Source organism: Sander lucioperca, chromosome 3 (assembly GCF_008315115.2).
Source record: "Sander lucioperca isolate FBNREF2018 chromosome 3, SLUC_FBN_1.2, whole genome shotgun sequence".
Taxonomy (NCBI): domain Eukaryota; kingdom Metazoa; phylum Chordata; class Actinopteri; order Perciformes; family Percidae; genus Sander; species Sander lucioperca.
In genome coordinates, this window is record NC_050175.1 from 4,014,903 (window position 1) to 4,037,269 (window position 22,367).

General features: G+C 41.3%; 1 protein-coding gene and 1 long non-coding RNA gene across 2 annotated transcripts; both read left to right on the forward strand.

The window, feature by feature from the left end:
- The first annotated feature begins 4,082 nt into the window (after positions 1-4,082).
- LOC116041124 lies at positions 4,083-5,008 on the forward strand. The gene is made up of 2 exons (XM_031286986.2): positions 4,083-4,189; positions 4,282-5,008. The coding sequence occupies exons 1-2, from the start codon at positions 4,115-4,117 to the stop codon at positions 4,939-4,941; spliced, it is 735 nt and encodes a 244-aa protein (XP_031142846.1). The 5' UTR covers positions 4,083-4,114; the 3' UTR covers positions 4,942-5,008.
- Positions 5,009-5,794: 786 nt separating this feature from the next.
- Positions 5,795-6,659, forward strand: LOC116041329. Its single transcript, XR_004102913.2, has 3 exons — positions 5,795-6,015; positions 6,163-6,445; positions 6,564-6,659. It is a non-coding gene; the product is annotated as an uncharacterized LOC116041329 (long non-coding RNA).
- The last annotated feature ends 15,708 nt before the right edge of the window (positions 6,660-22,367 follow it).

A 22,367-nucleotide genomic window follows, 5' to 3' on the forward strand; every position in this document is an offset into this window, starting at 1 on the left:
GTGTTAGCTTGTTTCCTGTTTACTTCTTCACGTGTTGGATTTTGGACTCTTCCAGTCGCTTTGGATTTATCTTTATTTGGTTTTCCACTCTCGTTTGGTGTCTTGCTCGTCATCCACACATAAGACTAGATTTTCTGTTTAAATAAATGATACACCTGAACCTGCTTGTTGTGGTGTCTTGCATTTTGGGTCCAGAAATCCTGTTCCTGCCTCAGCACTCGGCCAGCCCTGACACAAACATAACTAGTGATATCAAGTCAACTCAGCCTTTGCTTTTTCTTGGCCAGGTTACAATAACATTAAAACTGCTTCACAAGCCTAAATTAAAGCAACTGAACTGTATTACTCACTGAATTATTCACAAAGAAAATATGGCTGGGTCAATTCACATACTAAACATTGTGCCAAAATATGAACAATAACGTTGCCTTCAGTGGGCTTAATTGCTAGCAACAAAACAAAAAATAAAGCCCATAGACGGCACCTTATCGTGCGTTCCATTTACCACGGAACTCAGAGCTGGGAATGACGTCACAACCGAGTTGAATGCATTCCATTTACAAGTCGGATTTTTATTGTTTTCATTAGCACTAGCCAGGTTAGCCATTGTTAGCAATACCAGTTGATAACAACGCATTACACTGTTTTGTTGTGCATACAAACAGCGTAGTAACATATACACAGATAGAAGTTGGACAGGACTGTGTGTACGATTTAGTGAGCCACAAATAAGCACAGAAGTGCTATTAACTGTATGTTAGTACAGCTTCTGCGGTCAGAGGGCATGTTTCTGACTTTGACCTTGGCAAATCTGACTTTGGAGTACAAATGGAACGCACTGTTAGGATACATGAAACAGGTGATTTAACGTCATTTTTACACACAGTTTAGCAACAAAACAAAATGCAGTATGCATCCCCACTAACCTGGAAAACATTTTAAACAGTTAGTGAATACAGCGTGTCTGGGGAATACATTTCCTGCAGCGGGGGTGAGGCAGACGGACAGCTTCTGTGGTCTGATTAACAGTAAATTAATTAAATTCAGTGCCCATAACACTATTTTCCAAGCTACTGTAGCTGTCATATTCCAGGACCCGTGTGAGTGCTGGTTCCATGGTAAATCAGCCGTTGAGGCTTTTTGTCACTCTGCCTGAGGAGAAAATGCTGTACTCGTGCTGTTGTTTATTTGGTTGTCATGAGTTCGCAAGTGATGACTTCCTGTCACTGTTCCAGTTGCTCACCCTCAAAGGGGGGAGACAGCAGATGAGCGTAAGCTTGACTTCTGTTGAGCAGACGGCTCTGCAGAGTCGTATAATTGTGGCTTTGTGTTATTTCATAAAATTCTGAAGCAGTGGTGGCAATTATATAGGCCGCTGCTGAAAAAATGTATATAGCAGAAACACTGCCTTGAGTTTGGGTATAGGAGTCTGTATAGAAAGAGAAGAGCACTCGCAAACAGCACAAACATAGACACACATACAGTACTATAGCTGGAGATGATTTCATGTTCATTTTAAAGTACACTGCTATAAATGTTTCAACATGTAAATTCTGCTAATTTCCTCCTTCCTACAGTTAAGGAGAGAACAGGTCTGAAAGTTATTGTCTGGCTAATGATTAACAGGAGTATTTGTGTGTGTGTGTGTGTGTGTGTGTGTGTGTGTGTGTGTGTGTGCGTGCGTGCGTGCGTGCGTGCGTGCGTGCGTGTGTGAGACAGTACTCATTGATTTGTTATGCAAGGAATGTCTTTGATGGGGCTTCAGTGTGGAGGAAAAGGCGTGAAAGTCTAATCCTTTCCCACAGGCCTGCCAGCACCAGCTCAAACAGCAGCAGACAAAGACCCACACACATGCGCACACACACACACACACACACACACACACATATTCTCCTATGTAGTCCACTATAACTAATTCAAGTAAAACACATTTGAAACTAAATGTATGAAGTTACAGTTTTTTTCGATTGCTTAAGCACTATTTTGAAAACAGGGACCGGTTTTTCAAAACACTACACACAATTAGCACAACCACACACCCAATTAGCAGAACACCTCAGACCCTTTGCTAAACAAAGCACTCTTGCAAAAACTATACACAAATTTATAAAAAACATATTTGTTACCATATGAAATACACACATTTCATGTGACTTAATTCTGTTTGAACCAGTTACACACTGCTGTTGCTAACCTAAAACACTTTTAGCAATTCTACTTCTCAGTGATTAGAGTACTGTATATGAAGTACACAGAGAAAGTGCAAATATACAATATGTTCACCAAACACTACACAAGACCAATGCTGCAGACTGAGGAAAATACAATTTATATATATATTAGGGCTGTCAAATGATTAATTTTTTTTAATTGCGATTAATCGCTGAATTTCTATAGTTAATCGCAATTAATCGCATGCTTTATCACATGATTAAAATTCGATTATTTTGCATTTCAGAACTGTTTTTACAGTTTTTTTCAATTGCTTAAGCACAATTTTGAAAACAGGGACCGTTTTTTTCAAAACACTACACCCAATTAGCACAACCACACACCCAATTAGCAGAACACCTCAGACCCTTTGCAAAATGAAACACTCTTGCAAAAACTATACACTAATTTATAAAAACCATATTTTGTTACCATATGAAACACACACGTTTCATATGACTTAATTCTGTTTGAACCAGTTACACACTGCTGTTGCTAACCTAAAACACTTTTAGCAATTCTACTTCTCAGTGATTAGAGTACTGTAAATGAACTACACAGAGAAAGTGCAAATTTACAATAAGTTCACCAAACACTACACAAGACCAATTCTGCAGACTGAGGAAAATATAATTTATTTCGCTCTATATACCCAAGTCAGTCAACATGGATTGTCAACAACAAAATAAGTCCCAGTTTTCATGCTACTACAGTAGTGTGCATAACACTGTTAGCTCCGCAAACAACAGACAAACATAAAATACGGTATCCAGTACAGGTTACAATCACAGAAAAAACAACAAACTTTTTCAACAAAAATTATCTGAAAAAGTACAGAAAATACTAGACATTATCTCTTCGCCTAGCTGGATCTGGCCAGAGAATTTCATCAACATCACAGGCAATATCCTCATTGGCAAGACAACCGTCTTGAATGTCGAATCCATCCTTGCACAGCTGCGTCATCGACTTGGTCACAGGTGTCCTCCATGGCCTCAATGAGGGGTACCTGAGCCTGGGGCCGGAGATCGTAAACCCTCGCGTGAATATGGACCCCGTTCCTCCTTGTCGTTCTTGACCCTCAATCCTATGTAGAAAATACAGTTTTTTTGGATTGCTTACACACTAAAATTACAGTTTTTCTCATTTGCTAAGACACACTAAATGAAACTGGGATCCGCTTTATCTTCATCATCACATTATTAGCACAGCAGAAGTCTTCTCTTGCAAATGTTTTAACACTTTTTCCATTTGTTTCACACATTTTTCACACCCTTTGTCAAAACAGTTACCACAGATCTCATTGAAAGACCCCGAACTCTATTGGATTCACTGTGGTGAACAAAACAGCAGCAAGAGGACAAAATCGAGCTCAAGTTTCAAATGAAATTCGGGCAACAATTATTGACCATGTCATCAATCATGGCTTGTCCTTTAGAGAGGCTGGACAAAGGGTCCAGCCCATTCTGACTCGGAGCACTGTGGCATCTATTGTCAGGCTTTTTCGGAATGAGAACAGGTAATTCACAGTGTTACTGTAATGTATACCACTGTGTATTTCAGCTTTACTGTATTGCCCTGTTAGCAGATCAAACTGTGTCTACAGTAATGCAGATGTTTTATCAATCCCATTTATGTGACTGTCATACAGTAATGTCAATTTTGACATGCTTTTTGCTTTTACTTTATAGGATCCACACATTACCACACACTGGTGGCAGAGGAAAGATATTTAGTATTAAACAGGAGTCTGCCATTGTAGATATGGTAGTGGCAAACAATGCAATCAGACTGCGTGAAATCCAGGCAGCAGTAATTGCAGATCAGGGAGCATTTAGAAATATAAACAGTGTGAGTCTATATGGCAACTATAGATCGAGTCCTTAAACGACACCATGTCAGAATGAAGCAGCTGTACCGAGTTCCATTTCAAAGAAACTCTGACATCGTAAAGGAGGCACGATTCCAGTATGTGCAGGTACAGATTTTGTTATTGTAATACCTTGTTTACCATAGTTACATGTGACTGGAATACTGTAATTTGTTTCATGAATTTGTTCTTTTTCTTAGAGAATAATGGAGCTTGAAGCTGAGGGGGCACATCACAAATTCATTTTTGTGGATGAAGCCGGCTTCAACCTCTGTAAAGTGAGGAGACGCGGGAGGAACATCATTGGGCAGAGGGCCGCTGTCACAGTGCCAGGTCAGAGGGGTGCCAATATCACCATGTGTGCTGCCATCTCCAATGATGGGGTCCTTTGCCACATACCAACCATTGGCCCATACAATACAGAACGCCTCATCACATTTCTTGATTCATTGAAAGAAATACTGATTCCACCCGAAGAGAGAGGGCTGTTGAGGCCTGGCATGACTCTGTATGTCATAATTTGGGACAATGTGGCTTTCCATCACTCTCGCCTTGTGAACGAATGGTTTGCAGCACAGCCTCGTATTATGATGCACTTCCTTCCTGCATACTCCCCTTTTCTGAACCCAATCGAGGAGTTCTTCTCTGCCTGGAGGTGGAAGGTGTATGATCACCGGCCATATGAGCAGATGCCCCTCCTGGAGGCAATGAATGCTGGTTGCCTGGCAATAGGTGCAGAGGACTGCCAGGGATGGATGCGCCATGCAAGGAGGTATTTCCCTCGGTGCATTGCAAGGGAAAACATTCAATGCGATGTTGATGAGAACCTGTGGCATAATCGTCAAGAACGAATGGACTAAATGTGAAAGATAAAATATATCTTTTTTTTTTTTTAAAGGTATTACCACCCATAAGTTTCCTTTGATAGCTTTTTTCTTTTTTTTTTCAGTATCCATTTGAGTTTGTAAAGTGTCATATTTCATATTGATGGCTGTATTTTGTAGTCCATTGATTGAAAGAATAAATTAATTTGACCACAAGTTGTGGTGTTTGATGGAAATATTTGCTTATGTTGCATGCTTTTAATGTTTTGTGAGTGTTAGAGCATTTTGCTAACAAAATGAGTCATTTTGGCCATTGAGCTTCAGTTTTATCCTGTGTGTTAACTGTTTTGAAAATGTGATGTCAGAGTGGGCAAATGTGTTTAAGCAATTGAGAAAAACTGTAAAAGTAGTACACTATTAGCAAAACCTTACACTCAAGAAGCAAAACATCAGCCCATATTTGCACAACTATAAGCACATTGTCAACCTCACACTTGTTGCAAAACTCTACACACAGTGATTTGCAAAACACTAAACACACTTAACATACATTACACACAAAAATCTATCATGAAGTCACTTCCTTGCAATACCAAAGCACTGACTGTCAAATTACCGCACCGTCCAACCAATTGGTTCAACACAGTCATCAGGTGTGCAAACACTTGTTTGCTTAATTGTAGACACACCAATCAGGTGTATAAGCAGTATAAAAAGCAGCAGGTGAGTTCATCGGTCTTCAAGCACAAAGGAAAAAGTCAGAAAAAGAGTAAGACGAGGAGGAGAACGAGGAGAACGAGGAGGAGGACAAGGAGGAGGAGGAAGGGGAGGAAGAGGAATCAACAGAGGAGGAATCAACAGAGGAAGAGGAAGAAATGGAGGCCATGCTGGAGGTAGAGTTAGAGGTAGAGGTAGAGGAAGAGGAAGAGGAAGAGGAAGACAAGAAGGTGCTCAAAGAGGACCGAATCTGACAAATGAGATCCGCGCAACACTGGTTGACCACGTTGTCAACCACGGCCTGACGCTGAGGGAGGCTGGACTGTGAGTACAGCCAAATCTAAGTCGATACACAGTGGCAAGTGTGATAAGAACATTTCGACTGGAAAATAGGTATTGTAAAAATATCATCATATCAAAAACATCTGCACGGTTTCAGTAACTGCTTACAGTACTGTATTCTATGCACTATCAGCACGTCTGTTACCTTTTCCTGTGAAATTACTGTACTATTGTATACAGTTTTTTTTTCCTACATAGGATTGAGGGTCAGGAACGACAAGGGGGAAGGCCTCCTATGTTCACAGAACAGCAAGAGAGGGAGATAGTAAACATGGTTTTGGCCAACAATGCTATAACACTCAATCAGCTTCAAACTAACATTGTCAATAACCACGCCAGTTTCAACGATATCCATCAGGTCTCAACATCAACACTGGCACGCATCCTAAAAAAAAAACATATTCAAATGAAGCAAATTTATCGAGTGCTTTTCGAGCGCAATTCCGAAAGGGTGAAGCGACTGCGGCATGATTATGCAGAGGTATATATTCACTTTAGCAGTGTGATCTTGCATTCTGTCTCATAATCTTTTACTGTACTGTAATATGTATACTACATCTACCCTGAACTACACAATTTTGCCTGACACTGTTCTTCAGAGAGTTTTACGAATGGATGGAGAGGAGATCCAGCATGAGTTCATTTACGTAGATGAGGCTGGGTTCAACATGACGAGAACACGAAGGAGGGGAAGAAACATCATTGGCCACTGGGCTATAGTCAATGTCCCAGGGCAACGTGGGGGTAATATAACACTCTGTGCAGCCATTACACAAAATGGGGTCCTCCACCGCCATGCTCATATGGGCCCTTACAACACAGCACTCATACTTACATTCTTGGACCAATTGCACAACATAACAGCAGCAAATCAAATCGATCATATGCAATACATTGTTGTCTGGGACAATGTGTCATTCCACCACTCTGCTCTGGTTCAGAACTGGTTTCAGCAACATCCACATTTCACCGTCCTATATTTTCCACCATACTCTCCATTCCTCAACCCTATAGAAGAGTTTTTCTCGGCATGGTGGTGGAAGGTATATGATCTCCATCTCCAGGCTGAGGTACCCCTCATCCAAGCCATGGAGGAGGCCTGTGATCAGATGGAGGTAGCAGCAATGCAAGGATGGATTCGTCATTCAAGACGTTTCTTTCCAAGGTGTCTTGCTAATGACAACATTGCCTGCGATGTTGATGAAATTCTCTGGCCAGATCCAGCTAGGCGAAGAGACAATGTCTAGTTTTTTTTTTTTTACAGTAAAGTGACATGTTGTTACAGTATTATGAATCTCCATGTCAACATTTTGGGCGTGTTGAGAAATAAATGAGTTTCTTCAGTCTGCAACATTGGTCTTGTGTAGTGTTTGGTGAATTTACATTATATTTGTACTTTGTTGATGGTAGCCTACTCTAATCATAGAGAAGTAGAAGTGCTAAAAGTGTTTTAGGTTTATCACAGCAGAGTGTAACTCGTGCAAACAGAGTATAGTAATGTGAAACGTGTGTGTTTCATATCAACAAGTGTGGTTTTTAAACAGAAGTGTATAGTTTTTACAAGAGTGTTTAATTATGCAAAGGATCTGTAGTGTTTTGCTAATTGGGTGTGTGGTTGTGCTAATTGTGTGTAGTGTTTTGAAAACACGGGCTCTGTTTTGAAAATCGTGCTTAAGCAATCCAAAAAAACTGTAATACATGTAACCTACTGTAAAATGTCACAGGGAGGGGTATCAAAAGTGCTGATATGGTGCATACAATGAGCAGCGATTACTGTAACTGTAGACAGATTTTCTTTTACCTGTTTCCTTGTCGAAATGTCCTTATGACAGATGCCACTGTATATCTACTAAGATTTGGCTGAATTCTTAGTCCAGCCTCCCTCAGCGTCAATCCGTGGTTGACAACATGGTCCACTAGTGTTGCGCGACTTTCATTTGATAAATTTGGACCTCTTCTTCTTTGAGCATATTCTCCGGCTTCAGGTCTTCCTCTCCCTCTTCCTCTACCTCTTCCTCTTCCTCTACCTCCACCTCGGCCTCTACCTCTGGCTGGGCCTTTTCCTCTTCCTCTACCTCCTTCTCCTCTTCTGTGGATATCACTCTCAGTCTTCTTCTTCTGACTCCTTCCATTTTGGTTGAAGGCAGGTGAACTTACCGGCTGCATTTTATATAGTGCTTAAACCTGATTGGTGTGTCTACAATTAAGCAATCATGTGTTTGCGTACCTGGTGGCTGTGTTTAACCAATTGGTTCATGGCTGTGTTCATTTGAAAGCCTTTGTTTTGAAATTGCAAGGAAATGACATCATGATAAATTTCTGTGTCAAATGCATACAAGTGTGTTTAGTGTTTTGCAAATCACTTCTGATTCTGATTCTGATTCTGTGTGTAATGTTTTGCAAAAAGTGTGAAGCTGACAATGTGCTTACAGTTGTGCAAATCTAGGCCAGTGTTTTGCTCTTTGAGTGTAAGGTTTTGCTTATTGTGGGAAAGTTTTAAATTTAGTGTGTAAGCAAAAAAACTGTAAGTACATATTAACAATGTAAAGCAATTCTTACCAGTCTATCTTGACTGGGAATCAAATGAATGCAAAGAAAGTTACTTTATGAACTTAATATTAAGATTTGTATTTGTTATTATTTATTTACTGTAAACAAAAGTAAAATGTGTGAATCTGTCATTATTGCACAATTCCTCAAAGTACCTAAATAAAAAACTAAAAATCCCTATCCTTACCAGAGTCAATATAGTGTTTAGTAACTCCTAAATAATGTTGATTACTCACTGACGTCCAGTGATCACCGGTTAATGAGACAGCGTTTGCAGCACCTTGCAGGAGTTCCAGTTTGGCTTCTTTCTCCGTGTCATACAGGCTGTGTGTGCGTGAAAACTACCGTCCCCCTCGACGGCAATGAGACAGGTCAGAACATGCCAACCGTAGTACGTCTTTAAGACCCGAGTCCTCTACGATGCTGACAGGTCTTCAGTTAGTTGCCACCCATTTCGCAAGAGCGGTAGTAATTTTTTTGGATTTGGTTTCATCAATAGGTCGGCAACTAGCACTCTCCAAAATAGTGCTTTGCCTAAGTGGGTAGCATGCGAGTGGGTAGCATCAATCAGGTAGAGTCACGTTAATTAGCTAGGTGGTAGCTCAAGCTTGACGTGCTTCGGTGATATTTTAATTCGGCTTTGCACAATGTGCATATGGCTTTCGACTTGTCTACGAGCCGTCCGGGAGTTTTGGAAAATAAAAAGCGCCATTCAGAATTGTGTTGTTGCTGTCTTTCTCCATCATGCCTGCAGCCTACAGCAGCAGGATGTGTTATGAGGAAGTATGTACAGTTTGATGATAAGTAACGGTGCAGCAAAGGGTCAAAATAGTAGCCTGTTAGGCACGACTCGAAGCAGAGTGAAGTGTAAAATAAATTAATAAATGCCGGCATGTGATTAATGCGATTAAAAAAAAATTAACGCGTTATGCTCGGCCCTTAATTGCATCGCGTTTAACACGTTAATGCTGACAGCCCTAATATATATATATATATATATATATATATATATATATATATATATATATATATATATAGTCAGTCAACATGGAGAATCACAACAACATGTCCCAGTTTTCATACAGCTACTGCAGTAGTGTGCATAACACTGTTAGGTCAGCAAACAACAGACAAACATAAAATACTATATCCAGTATAGGTTACAATTACAGTAAAAAAAAAAAAAAAAAGATCTAAAAACAACTGAAAATACTAGACTTGCCTGCTGCATTTTCATAGTGCTTAAACCTGATTGGTGTAAGCACCAGTGTGTGTGCACACCTGGTGGCTGTGTTTAACCAATTGGTTCATGGATGTGTTCATTTGAAAGCCTTTGCTTTGAAATTGCAAGGAGATGACATCATGATAAATTTCTGTGTCAAATGCATACAGTACATGCAGTTTAGTGTTTTGCAAATCACTGTGTGTAATGTTTTGCAAAAAGTGTGAAGCTGACAATGTGCTTACAGTCTAGGCCGGTGTTTAGCTTCTTGAGTGTAAGGTTTTGCTAATTGTGGGAAAGTGTGTGTAAGCAATTGAAAAAAAACTAATATAGTTCAAATATTAATTATTTATTTTATTACATAAATAGTATAATTTACTTTGTTCAGCCTAAAACATCATTATGTAACTTGTTTACCTTAAAATAACAGCTTCAAAATCATGTGGATGCTCCTCTGACTTGTAATAAGGATAATGGTGTAAGGCTGGGTCATACTGTATATGGATATTATATCCACATCGATATGAGACTACATATCGTCTTAAATTTTGGATATCGTAATATCGTAATATGACCCAAGTGTTGTGTCTTTTCCTGGCTTTAAAGGCTGCATTACAGTAAAGAGATGTAATTTTCTGAATTTACCAGACTGTTAGCTGTTCTGTTATTTGCCTTTACCCATTAATGTCATTGGTGATTATTTGTCTAAAATGTCATTGTGTACATTTTTTGTGAAAGCACCAATAGTCAACCCTACAATATCGCCGCAATATCGGCATTGATGTATTTGGTAAAAAATATTGTGATATTTGATTTTCTCCATAAAATACTGCAGACAGACTACTGTTGGGCATGTAAGTAATATTGACTGGCTAGCTACTGTAGGTCTGTGTTGTTGCACCCGCTCGATGTTTGGCTGTGTATGTAAAGTTGTAGTCTATATCCTTGACGTTCCACTTCTGGGATTGCTCCGGTGCCGCAGGAAATTCCGCCGGATGCATGTCTTATCGCCGATGTCCGTTACCTACCTCTTTCTTTGTGCTGGAACTTTATACTCCGGTGGATTTATGAGGACTATAGTTAACTGCTCCTCAGATCTCTGCAGGGTAAATTGAGACAGCTAGCAAGACTATCTGTCCAATCTGAGTTTTCTCTTGCACGACTATTTTGCAGCGGCACTGTGCAGCGCTTTGATTGTGATTGGTTTAAAGGGCAACTATTCTATAGCATTTTCAGGATTATACTTGCATTTTGTGTTTGTACTAGAACATGTTTACATGATTTAAATGCTGCACCTGTATTCACCCTCTGTATGTATGTAGGAGCGCCTGTCTCTTTAATCCCTCCTCCCGAAAAAGCCCAGTCTGCTCTAATTGGCCAGCGCGCTTCCTGGAATGTCCGGAGCCTCCGCTCCGTGTTTCACTAGCTAGCTTCAAGCTGGAGCTACTACAACGGAGTATATAGCAGGACTTAGTACCGTGAAAAATCACCAATAAAAGCTTCTAAACCAAATATTACACAACATGTCCCAACAGTAAAGTGACCGGAATATGGGGAGAAATGACCAACATTGGCTGAGATTACAGCTATTAGCATGTAGCTGCTTAATAGTTAGCAGTATGCGAACGTTAGATTGTAGTGGAACGCAGCACTTTCTACTGTCAAAAATCGCAGATAAAGGCTTCTGAACCCACTTCACTACCCAATTGGACATGTTTCAGCAGGAATACGACCCGGAATTGGGGAGAATTTAAAAACATTGGCAACCAAGATTACATTGTTTACTGCTGTTAGCATGTAGCTACTTTAGTTAGCAGTTGACACTAATAGAATAGAAGCAATTTCTACAGTCAAAAAATAAAGGTTTTTAAACCAAATACTACTAACAGAAAATGTTTCAGGAGTAATGTGACCCAGAATTGGGGAGAACTGGCAGTCAAGGTGACATTGTTTACTGCCGTTGTTACTGCAAAACATTGTAATTTCCCCTTGTGAGATTAATAAAGTATACATTATACATTATTATTAGGGCCCGAGCACCGACAGCGGCGAAGGCCCTATTGAAACTGAAGGAATTATTATTCTTCCTTCTTTCTTCCGGCAAATGAATCACCTTTTTGAGGAGCTTAACATACTCAAAAACTCATCAAAATTGGCGGTCGCATAAATTCTGGTGAAAATGTACGTATGTTAAGGGTTTTGGGAATAGGCGCACAAAAATGGCTCGCTAGCGCCCCCTACAAAATAAAAAAAATTGAGCCCCTGCAGTACGTTTAACGTAGACTCACGAAACTTGGTAAACATATGAAGCATGTCAAGACATACAAAAAACATCATGGTTGACCCGTTTAAGGTAGAGTCTTATGTGAGGTATCAATGAACTCAGCAGATTCCTTTTTTATTGGTAAAGGTTTGCCCCGACCCCTATGCTTTGGCCACGCCCCCTTTCACAGCTAATGAACTGTATGACGTAGAGTCTTGTGTGAGGTATCATTGAACTCAGCAGGGAATTCCCTTTTCATTGGTGATGATTTGCAGTGTCTGAGTGCCGTGCAAATGCACGGTCACAAGGAGCGGCGTCCGCCAGTAACCCCGACGCATTTTAGCTCACAGGGATTTGTCTAAAATACAATTCCCTCATTATTTGCCCTCCCTCATTGTTTTGGCCATGTTTACCATGAAACCAACATTATAACATTGTAGATATGACAGAAAACACGGAAAAGCATACGTGACCTTTAAAGAAATGCCAATAAACCAGAACAGGATTTTCTCCCATCCAGGAAAGCTGTGTGGACTAACCAGACCCTCCTCCACGCTGCAGCGTGTGGATGGTCTGGCAAAGCGAGACTAGTAAAGTTGTGGACTCGCTGGTTTTTGATCATTGGTAATGTAATGATAACCAATGCACGTTAACAGCTGTCCATATTTACAACAGTGGTGTAGAAGTGAAGTACTGTTGGGGTGCCGAATTACAAAAAATACCACGCTATGTTGCTGTAAAGGCAATTGGATATGCAATTGAGAAAAAGTTAAAAACATCCAAAATGAAGGATTCTGGCTTGTTACAATATTCTTTTTGTTGTTGTTTTGGATATTGTTTTTGGATATTGTTTTTATTGGTCAAAGTAATATCTGATATCCTGACATAACATAACTACAACAGAGACCAATATGCTCCGCCGCATGCTGCTCTTCTCTCTCTGGCTCGCACACCTGACCCATGTGACCAGCACACCTGACCCATGTGACCAGCACACCAGACCCACGTGATCAGCACGCATTACTATGGATCCCACGTAACTTCTAGGCAAGTCCCACTCTATGAAGCAGCTCGATTGGTTGGGGGATTGGCATTGACCTTGAGTGGTTAAGGTTAGGATAGACGACTGGTCAGGGGATAGGACCTAAACAAATCGGGTTACGTTACCTTGTGTAAGCATGGACGCCTGGCCAATGTGAATGTGAATGCTATTGAACGGCGGGTTTTGCCTAGAAGTTGCGTGGGTTCCATAATAACGCGACCAGCACACCTGCATCCAGGAAGCCACTGTATGAGAAAAAGGAGGAAGTAACACACCTGCTGTACACTGGGGAAATCTCTATTTGTCAAAGTGATTGATAGTGTGCAGATTGCAGATGTACCATTACTATGGTGAATACAGTGTTATCTCAACATCTCTCCATTAGTGCATGTATAGGTCCTGTTTGTGCATGTGTGTGTGTATTTTGGGCCTGTGTGTAGTATGTAATAACAGAGTGTAAAAATGTAATGTCCCTGTGGATCATTAAAGTATGTCTTCTTCTTATTATTATTATTATAATAACAAATTGAGACAATGGCCAACGTGACGGAAATAAGATTCAAGTTGGAATGATTTTTCCAGGAGCAGTTTTAAAAACATTGATATGTGCAGTAATGGAGGCCCCAGTCAGTTTATGGAGCAGCAGTGTCAAAGTGAAATCAGTTCCTAAGGCTGATACTGGCTGGTGACTTTGCGTGTTAACATGGCAGTTTGCATTGAAACGGGAAAGCCGGTGGCTCCTCGCTGAACCAACTCACACTTATTTGACATGTGATAAACTATTCTGGTCCTGTCACAGGTAAGTGTATCTGGTCTGAGAGCAGGGAGAGACATTACTGAGCAGACCACATCAAACACAGAGGCAAGTATTTCCAGGATCCATTCTGCAGAGGGGGGGGGGGCTGCTGCACTTTGAGAACAGAACTCTGGGATTGAGGATGCTGATTGTTTGCTCTTATTTTGCTCACATTTGCAATATCTTTGTACCACTACCAAACCATACAAAGTAATTAATAAATGACAAAAACATGAATAATAATAAAGGGAAAATCCCAAAAAAATGAAGCAAACTTTAATATATAGACCCCTTCAAAACTGTGAGGGAAGGGCACAAGGTGAACAAATCACAAACAGGGGTCTGAGTGATCGGATCACAAGTTGACAGCTCTAAGTACAGGTGAAAACATTCTCAGGACACATTGAGATCTGATAACCAAAACCACATTTGGAGGTGGTCTGGAGAATGTGTCCACATTCTCATAGCAGTGTGTACAGGAATGTGTCCTGGGCCACATTAAGGACCGCCTAATGTGAGCAGAACAACGTATTCATTCAAAGTATTTCTCATGTCACAGAAACCACTGGGTGAATTGTGTGTTTTAGATGTTATCATCATACTGTTGCTGATGTGTCAGTGTTTTTGTTCCGGTGCTGCTTGCTCTTATATCCCTGGCTGTCTGGTGCTCTGTGCTCCACTGTTGCCTTGAAAAGGCACCTGCAGGTTACAATAACCTTATTTTTAGTTTCATAAAACATCCCTGATTTCACCAATATGTAGAATATTACTACAGACATTCCTGCTCTTATGTCGTCTACTTTTGTTATTTATTAGTCTATTATCTTCACAGCCTGCGAACTGAACGGTCAAAGCAGCGGCTGTGAAAAGGTGTAATTTCCTGTATATTCTTCACAATAAAAGTCCCCCATGATTTTGTTATTTAAAAGCTTTTATTATGAAGCAGCAAAATCAGGAAATGTTGCAGTAATGCAGTAACTTAACACTAATCCTATAAGCGAACATGGAATGTAAAATAAAACAGACATAATAAAAACTTAACTTCAAACCACAGAGATTTAGTTAGAAGCTACAAACGTGGGGCGGCCTCTAGCTCACCCAGTATGAGCGTTCGCCCCGTGTTGGCTGAGTCCTGCAGCGGCGCGGGTTCAAATCCAACCTGCTGCCCTTTGATGCGTGTCATCCCCCATCTCTCTCCCCCTTTCATGTCTATCAACTGTCACTACATAATAGCCATATGACACCAGACGCTCACCACATATCAAAATATATACATACATATATTTATTAGAAATGTTCTAATATGTACATGTGTACATGCATATACAACAACAAACATATGGGTGCCTTGTCAACCAAACCTCACACTGAGGCACAAACAAAAATCACAGAGAACAACATTTCAGACATAAAACCATCTTTTGTACGTATATAAATAAAAAAATTCCCACACAAGATTGAGCTTATTGTGAGGTTTCTTTCTCAGTCTTCCTCTTCATCATCTGTTCTGCCATTCTCCACTGGGCGCGAGCAGCCCGAATGGTGTGGTTAGGCATTGACCTCAAGTAGTTAAAGGTCCAATATGTAATATGTTTACTGTAATAAATCCCAAAATGACCCCAATGCGTCATCAGATATTAAGGAAACATGCTAAGTTGAAATACTATCTTTTCTAACAACAATGCAAATACCAGTATTTTCTCCTTTTGAAATTTTCGTTCCGTGACAGAATTTCTGTTTGTGTTTTGGCCTGTGTGTTGTTATCAACTGCCAAGTTTGACAGCCAGGCCGGGTTGCCAGATATACCTGTAAAAACGTAAACCCAGCGCACACAGCTGTAACGTTAGTACAGCCATGAAAGCAGCAAACAAACAAACGGGATCAACAAAGATAGATTCTACCCAACCTAAAAAAACCCCGTCATGTTTCTAACAGTTGCGTGACCAGAGACGTAACAAATCCTGGGTAAATATTGGAGATGTATTTGAAAGATGGAGACAGTTTAGAGCCCAAAAGGACGCAGAGTTGGCTAAATTCCTCCTGAATAGGTAAGCATTAGCTTCAGGCTAATTTACAACTAGGGACGGGCATTTTATGTAATTTCAACATTTGTGTACTCACACTGAATTATATAGCTGGAGTACCCGAGTTGGTTATTTGCAAAAACAATTAAGACACAGCCAGTAAAGTGATCCCGACTGGTCCTGACTAACACCGCCATGCTAAACCTGCTAACTGCTTACATTACCAGGCAAGCGGGCCACGGCTGTTTACAACGTGTAGCCTGTTCAGCGGCCATAGCCAATAACGGTGAGTTATTTTAAGCCAAGGAGGGGGTGTGTAAATCGGGAAGAGAGGGCCGTGAATGTGCAGTGTGTTTAGCGATTGTTGCCGTAATTCTAAGCCAATGAAGTGTGTATGTGTCGGGTGGAAAAGGACGGCAAGGTAGTGGTATTTTTAGCGGTTCCTAACGTAATTCTAAGCCAAGGAAGTGTGTCTGTCTGGCGTGTATCATCAGAGGATTTGATTGTGGTAAATTAAGAGACCTCCCATCATTCATCAGGTAAATAGTTTGAACCCTTCTATACACATTTTAAAAAGTGTATTCTAGTTTGATTTATGAAGCTAATTAGCCCAGGCATTCAAAGCTTCCTCACATTACCTCCTCCCCCAAAACTGAGGAGACGCATCATTAATGTGTCCCAGAGGAAGAGGGCTGTAGCAGCAGCAGCTCCGGCCCCACTAAGACCCCCTGCTGACAGAGATCAGCATCTTGACAGTCACTTAGACTGTATCATTGTTTATACAAACAAAAATGCTATTATATTCAACAAAAGATTAAAACATTGGTGTTTAAATGTGTATTAGACGGAGAGAGCTGTTCAAGGCATTCCACATATGGCGTTTTTCCATTACATGGTACCTGCTCGACTCGCCTCGACTCTACTCGCCTTTTTTGGTTTTCCATTATTAAAATAAGTCCCTGGTACCTGCCAACAGGTACTTTTTTTAGTATCACGTCCGTCGAGGTTCCAAGCGAGCTGAGGCGATACTAAAAGGTGACGTGAAAACCTGCAGACTACTGATTGGTCAGAGAGAATCGTCACTAATCACTGCGTCATCATTGCTAGCGACAGACGGGGGTGTAATGAACAAACCCGCCATTTTTAAATAGTTTAGCCAGCTGTGTTTTTTTTGCTGCCTCCAGCTTATTTTGAAACAAAATTTGTCTTCTGGCTGTGGCAACAACAACACACCTTCGACTTTCTATGTGTGTGTTGCGTTAGGTCACGGCAGTTTCCTGCACCGGTGCTATGCCGACCAGCCGCGTTCGCCTCATGCATGAGGCGGTACTAATAATCTGCAATGGAAAAAGGAGGACGGGGCACAGCGGCCGAGTTGAGTCGAGCCAAGCTGATTAGAGCTGCTACTAGCAGTGGGTAAGTGCCAATATTCTCCCAGCGCATGTAGCCGCAGCTACAGGGGGTGGGGGGGTCCCACACCTCTGAGACGTTGTCTGCAGATGAACCTGCAAGAGCCCGGGACTCACTTATCACCAGCAAACCTGGCAGATGTTCTTCTAGACTCCACGGTGTCAGAACAGCTGGAGGTGAAAGGCCTTTGTCATGGGTTAAAACAAATCACCTCTGTCACACTCAAAGAGATTTAAAACATTAGCTGTGAGTGAGTGAGTGAGTGTGCGCGTGCGTGAGTGAGGGATGGTGTGTGTGTGTGTGTGTGTGTGTGTGTGTGTGTGTGTGTGTGTGTGTGTGTGTGTGTGTGTGTGTCTAAATCCATTTATACCCCATTTACACGTACATGGTTATTTTGAAAAACGGAGACATTTCCCTTCGTTTTAGGCAGCCGAGGAAGTGAGGAAGAGAAGACAGAGGAAGTGATTCGTTGCTGTTGTTGCTATTTTCGGGATTCTGATTGGCTAACGTGGGCTTGAGCGTTACACTGCCACCTACAGGTTTGGCATGCTCTTGATGGCATTGACGGCATATATACACGGGTACGTGTAAACGAACACTTTTCTGAAAACTGACAGCTGTGCACAATGTTATTTTTGAGAACAGAGAGGTTGAAATGTCCGTTTATGAAAATAGCCGGCCACGTGTAAATGTAGCATTAGACACAATGGATGAGTCAGCCAATCTGTATGATCTGACTGACTGCGCAAGCACACCCACCCAGGACACACTAAGCATATCACAGCTGGGTGTTCCATTCATTCACTTGCGTGGTCCAGATTATCTACCCACACTGCCTTCTGCTGAACATAATCACTTGCTGATCTGACACTGTTTCATGGGGGAGTCTCTTTCTCTTTTCTAAAGCTTGGGCCCCCCCTGTACAGCTGCTGGGTGTACAGTCACACAACCGACAACAAGTAACGCTGCCGCAGTCCAGCCCACAAACAGTAACCAAAATATAAATGGCGATATTTTGAACAGACCATTGACCAGTACCGCTGCTGCTATACAGCCCTCGAGCAGTAAACAGGTTAACCCACAGTCTGGGGAGGGGAGTCCCCCTAGGGTTGCAGGTGACATAGTTTTTAGGGATATATCTGCCTTTCATGCCAGCGAACTGCGCCAGCATCTTGATTTACGAGAACTCGATTTGAGTGATGTCGATCAAGTCCCGGGAGCAGTTCATAACACGCTGTCTGCGGTAACAGACAGAGCGCTAGAAAGCACAAACCAGGGGAGTATCTTAAAGTGCTCATATTATGCTCACATTTTCAGGTTCATAATTGTATTTAGAGGTTGTACCAGAATAGGTTTATGTGGTTTAATTTTCAGAAAACACCATATATTTGTTGTACTGCACATTGCTGCAGCTCCTCTTTTCACCCTGTGTGTTGAGCTCTCTGTTTTAGCTACAGAGTGAGACATCTCACTTCTGTACCATCTTTGATGGGAGTCGCACATGCGCAGTAAGTACTGCTAGCTTGTCAGTTGCAGAGTATGAGGGAGTGCCATTCTAGCAGCTAGGCGAGCATTATAATGTGTGCTACAAAGTGACGCACGTTCGTCACGGAAGTAAAGGCTGGACTACAATTGAGCTGTTTGGAGCAGTTTGTGAACAGTGTTTTCTCTGGAAGATGGTAAGTCCCTTTGGGGTGGACTTTGGGCTTTTTCACTTTGTAAACCTATAATGTGCACAAAAAGATATATAACACAATAAAGAAAAGGAGAAAAGCCAAAAAGCACAATATGAGCACTTTAAGAGGTCCGTCCCTAGCAAACGATGTACAGGCCGTTATTTGTGCAGATGACGATGTAATGCAGACTCAGGTTTTACGAAGCAATGACAACCCTCTGAAGGACGATTCCTTACTCCGCATTTTCCACTGGGCGCGTCTGCGCCGTGTTCCGACTGTGCCGCGTTCCGACTGTGCCGCGTTCCAACTGTGCTGCTGTTTTGTTCCGGCCATGTTTTTCAACCTCCAAGATGAATCTCTCATTGTCCGTGGTGTTATAAAGGAGACATAATCGATATTGGGGGGGGGCGGGCTGAGAACGGATTAACTATTAGGGCGACTGGTCACTTGCCCAGGGGCACAGGACATCTAAGGGGCCCTAGGCACCGTCAAATATTATGTTAGATCACGTTATAAATGTAGTCCTCACTTTCCTAATTATATGCAGATTTTTACAACTTGTTCGATCAACTCCCTTACGAGAGTAGCGTAAGTTAGAGCGAGAATGGCAGGGTGCCTTAAGTGAGTGATGTCAGTGCCCGTGTGGTCGCGCAAGGAGAGTGAGCGGTAACTGAGAATAGCGTATGAGTGCCGCTGTGAGGAAAAATGAGAGGAAAAAGAGATAGCAAAGATGATGTACAGTAAAGTGAGTTAAAAGTGAACAATAAAACAACAAGCTTGAGCTTCTCAAGACCCAGTGACTTTATCTGTTGTCAATACCGCTGGTAAAGTGAATGGCGTTACCCCCGAAAAACATCGGCTTAACCCTTAGCACAGTGTTTCCATTTCAGCTCAGTGTCTATACTGTGTTTTGCTGTCATTTACAGCCACTCTGCTTTCTCTCCTCTATCTATTCTATTCTATCTATCTATTCGATCTAGTCCACAGACAGTTCAGAAAGCTCTATTGTCAATAAAGTAAAAAGAAGACTTTTTTTTTTTTTGAGGACAGAGCAGAGAGGGCGACTCGGCAGTCCGCTAAATTGTTGCTCTCTCTAATATAACCAATATAAGCTGCTCTGTTTAGGCTACAAAACGTGCATGTAGGCTGAAATTCAACCGTGTGGTTTTGTCGGGATTAAGCTATAAACAGAAGGAATCTCCGCTAGCTGCTAGGCTAATGTGCAATGGTAAACACTGCAACGTTAACGTTAATGTGTCCATGTCCACCTCAGCTCAATGGACTGTCCATCCTCATGTACAAAGCTGAAGTGACGAGCAACTTAAGTTTTTTTTTTTCTGGTCTGGTTATTATTTCAACACAATTTCAATTATTACAGGAATACATCTTCAACCATCTCCCTTAATTGCTATTTTTGGGACCCCTGACGAGTCAGATCAACCCAATTTGGCACAGAAAGACATTTTTAGTTTCACATCTTTACTAGCCCGACGTTGAATTATTTTACAGTGGAAGTCTCTAAACCCTTCTTCAGTTTGTTTTTCTTAAAACTTGAGAAAATTAAGTACGCAATGAGAGGAAACACTGACAATTGTTTTCATATATGGCAGCCTTTTCTATCATATTTCACAGACTTGCAAGTCTTACCAGACTAAGTTCTCTTATAATTTTTATGCATAAGATTCCAACTAAGCCAGGGTGGGGTGGGTGGGTTGTGTTTTTTATTTATATATATATATATATACAGTGAGGAAAATAAGTATTTGAACACCCTGCTATTTTTCCAATAAAAATGATATCACCAACACCTGTTTTTTTATATTGCAGACACAAATAGAAAATACAATCATTACGGTCTTTTTTTAAACATTTTATTAATAACAGAATCAAGGTTTGAAAATAGACATTTTGTACAGTTTAGAATTTAAACAGAAAAAGACACCAAAAAAAAGTACAACAAAGGATACACAGAAGGCAAAGAAATACATATATATATATATATATATATATATATATAAAGTGAGGAAAATAAGTATTTGAACACCCTGCTATTTTGCAAGTTCTCCCACTTAGAAATCATGGAGGGGTCTGAAATTGTCATCGTAGGTGCATGTCCACTGTGAGAGACATAATCTAAAAAACAAAATCCAGAAATCACAATGTATGATTTTTTAACTATTTATTTGTATGATACAGCTGCAAATAAGTATTTGAACACCTGAGAAAATCAATGTTAATATTTGGTACAGTAGCCTTTGTTTGCAATTACAGAGGTCAAACGTTTCCTGTAGTTTTTCACCAGGTTTGCACACACTGCAGGAGGGATTTTGGCCCACTCCTCCACACAGATCTTCTCTAGATCAGTCAGGTTTCTGGGCTGTCGCTGAGAAACACAGAGTTTGAGCTCCCTCCAAAGATTCTCTATTGGGTTTAGGTCTGGAGACTGGCTAGGCCACGCCAGAACCTTGATATGCTTCTTACAGAGCCACTCCTTGGTTATCCTGGCTGTGTGCTTCGGGTCATTGTCATGTTGGAAGACCCAGCCTCGACCCATCTTCAATGCTCTAACTGAGGGAAGGAGGTTGTTCCCCAAAATCTCGCAATACATGGCCCCGGTCATCCTCTCCTTAATACAGTGCAGTCGCCCTGTCCCATGTGCAGAAAAACACCACCAAAGCATGATGCTACCACCCCCATGCTTCACAGTAGGGATGGTGTTCTTGGGATGGTACTCATCATTCTTCTTCCTCCAAACACGGTTAGTGGAATTATGACCAAAAAGTTCTATTTTGGTCTCATCTGACCACATGACTTTCTCCCATGACTCCTCTGGATCATCCAAATGGTCATTGGCAAACTTAAGACGGGCCTTGACATGTGCTGGTTTAAGCAGGGGAACCTTCCGTGCCATGCATGATTTCAAACCATGACGTCTTAGTGTATTACCAACAGTAACCTTGGAAACGGTGGTCCCAGCTCTTTTCAGGTCATTGACCAGCTCCTCCCGTGTAGTTCTTTGCTGATTTCTCACCTTTCTTAGGATCATTGAGACCCCACGAGGTGAGATCTTGCATGGAGCCCCAGTCCGAGGGAGATTGACAGTCATGTTTAGCTTCTTCCATTTTCTAATGATTGCTCCAACAGTGGACCTTTTTTCACCAAGCTGCTTGGCAATTTCCCCCCCTTTCCAGCCTTGTGGAGGTGTACAATTTTGTCTCTAGTGTCTTTGGACAGCTCTTTGGTCTTGGCCATGTTAGTAGTTGGATTCTTACTGATTGTATGGGGTGGACAGGTGTCTTTATGCAGCTAACGACCTCAAACAGGTGCATCTAATTTAGGATAATAAATGGAGTAGAGGTGGACATTTTAAAGGCAGACTAACAGGTCTTTGAGGGTCAGAATTCTAGCTGATAGACAGGT

Bases quoted from the DNA above. Each gene is read 5' to 3' on its own strand.
- LOC116041124 (XM_031286986.2), top strand. From the start codon at position 4,115: ATGAAGCAGCTGTACCGAGTTCCATTTCAAAGAAACTCTGACATCGTA. The intron at 4,190-4,281 runs GTACAGATTTTG...TCTTTTTCTTAG, and splicing joins CACGATTCCAGTATGTGCAG to AGAATAATGGAGCTTGAAGC.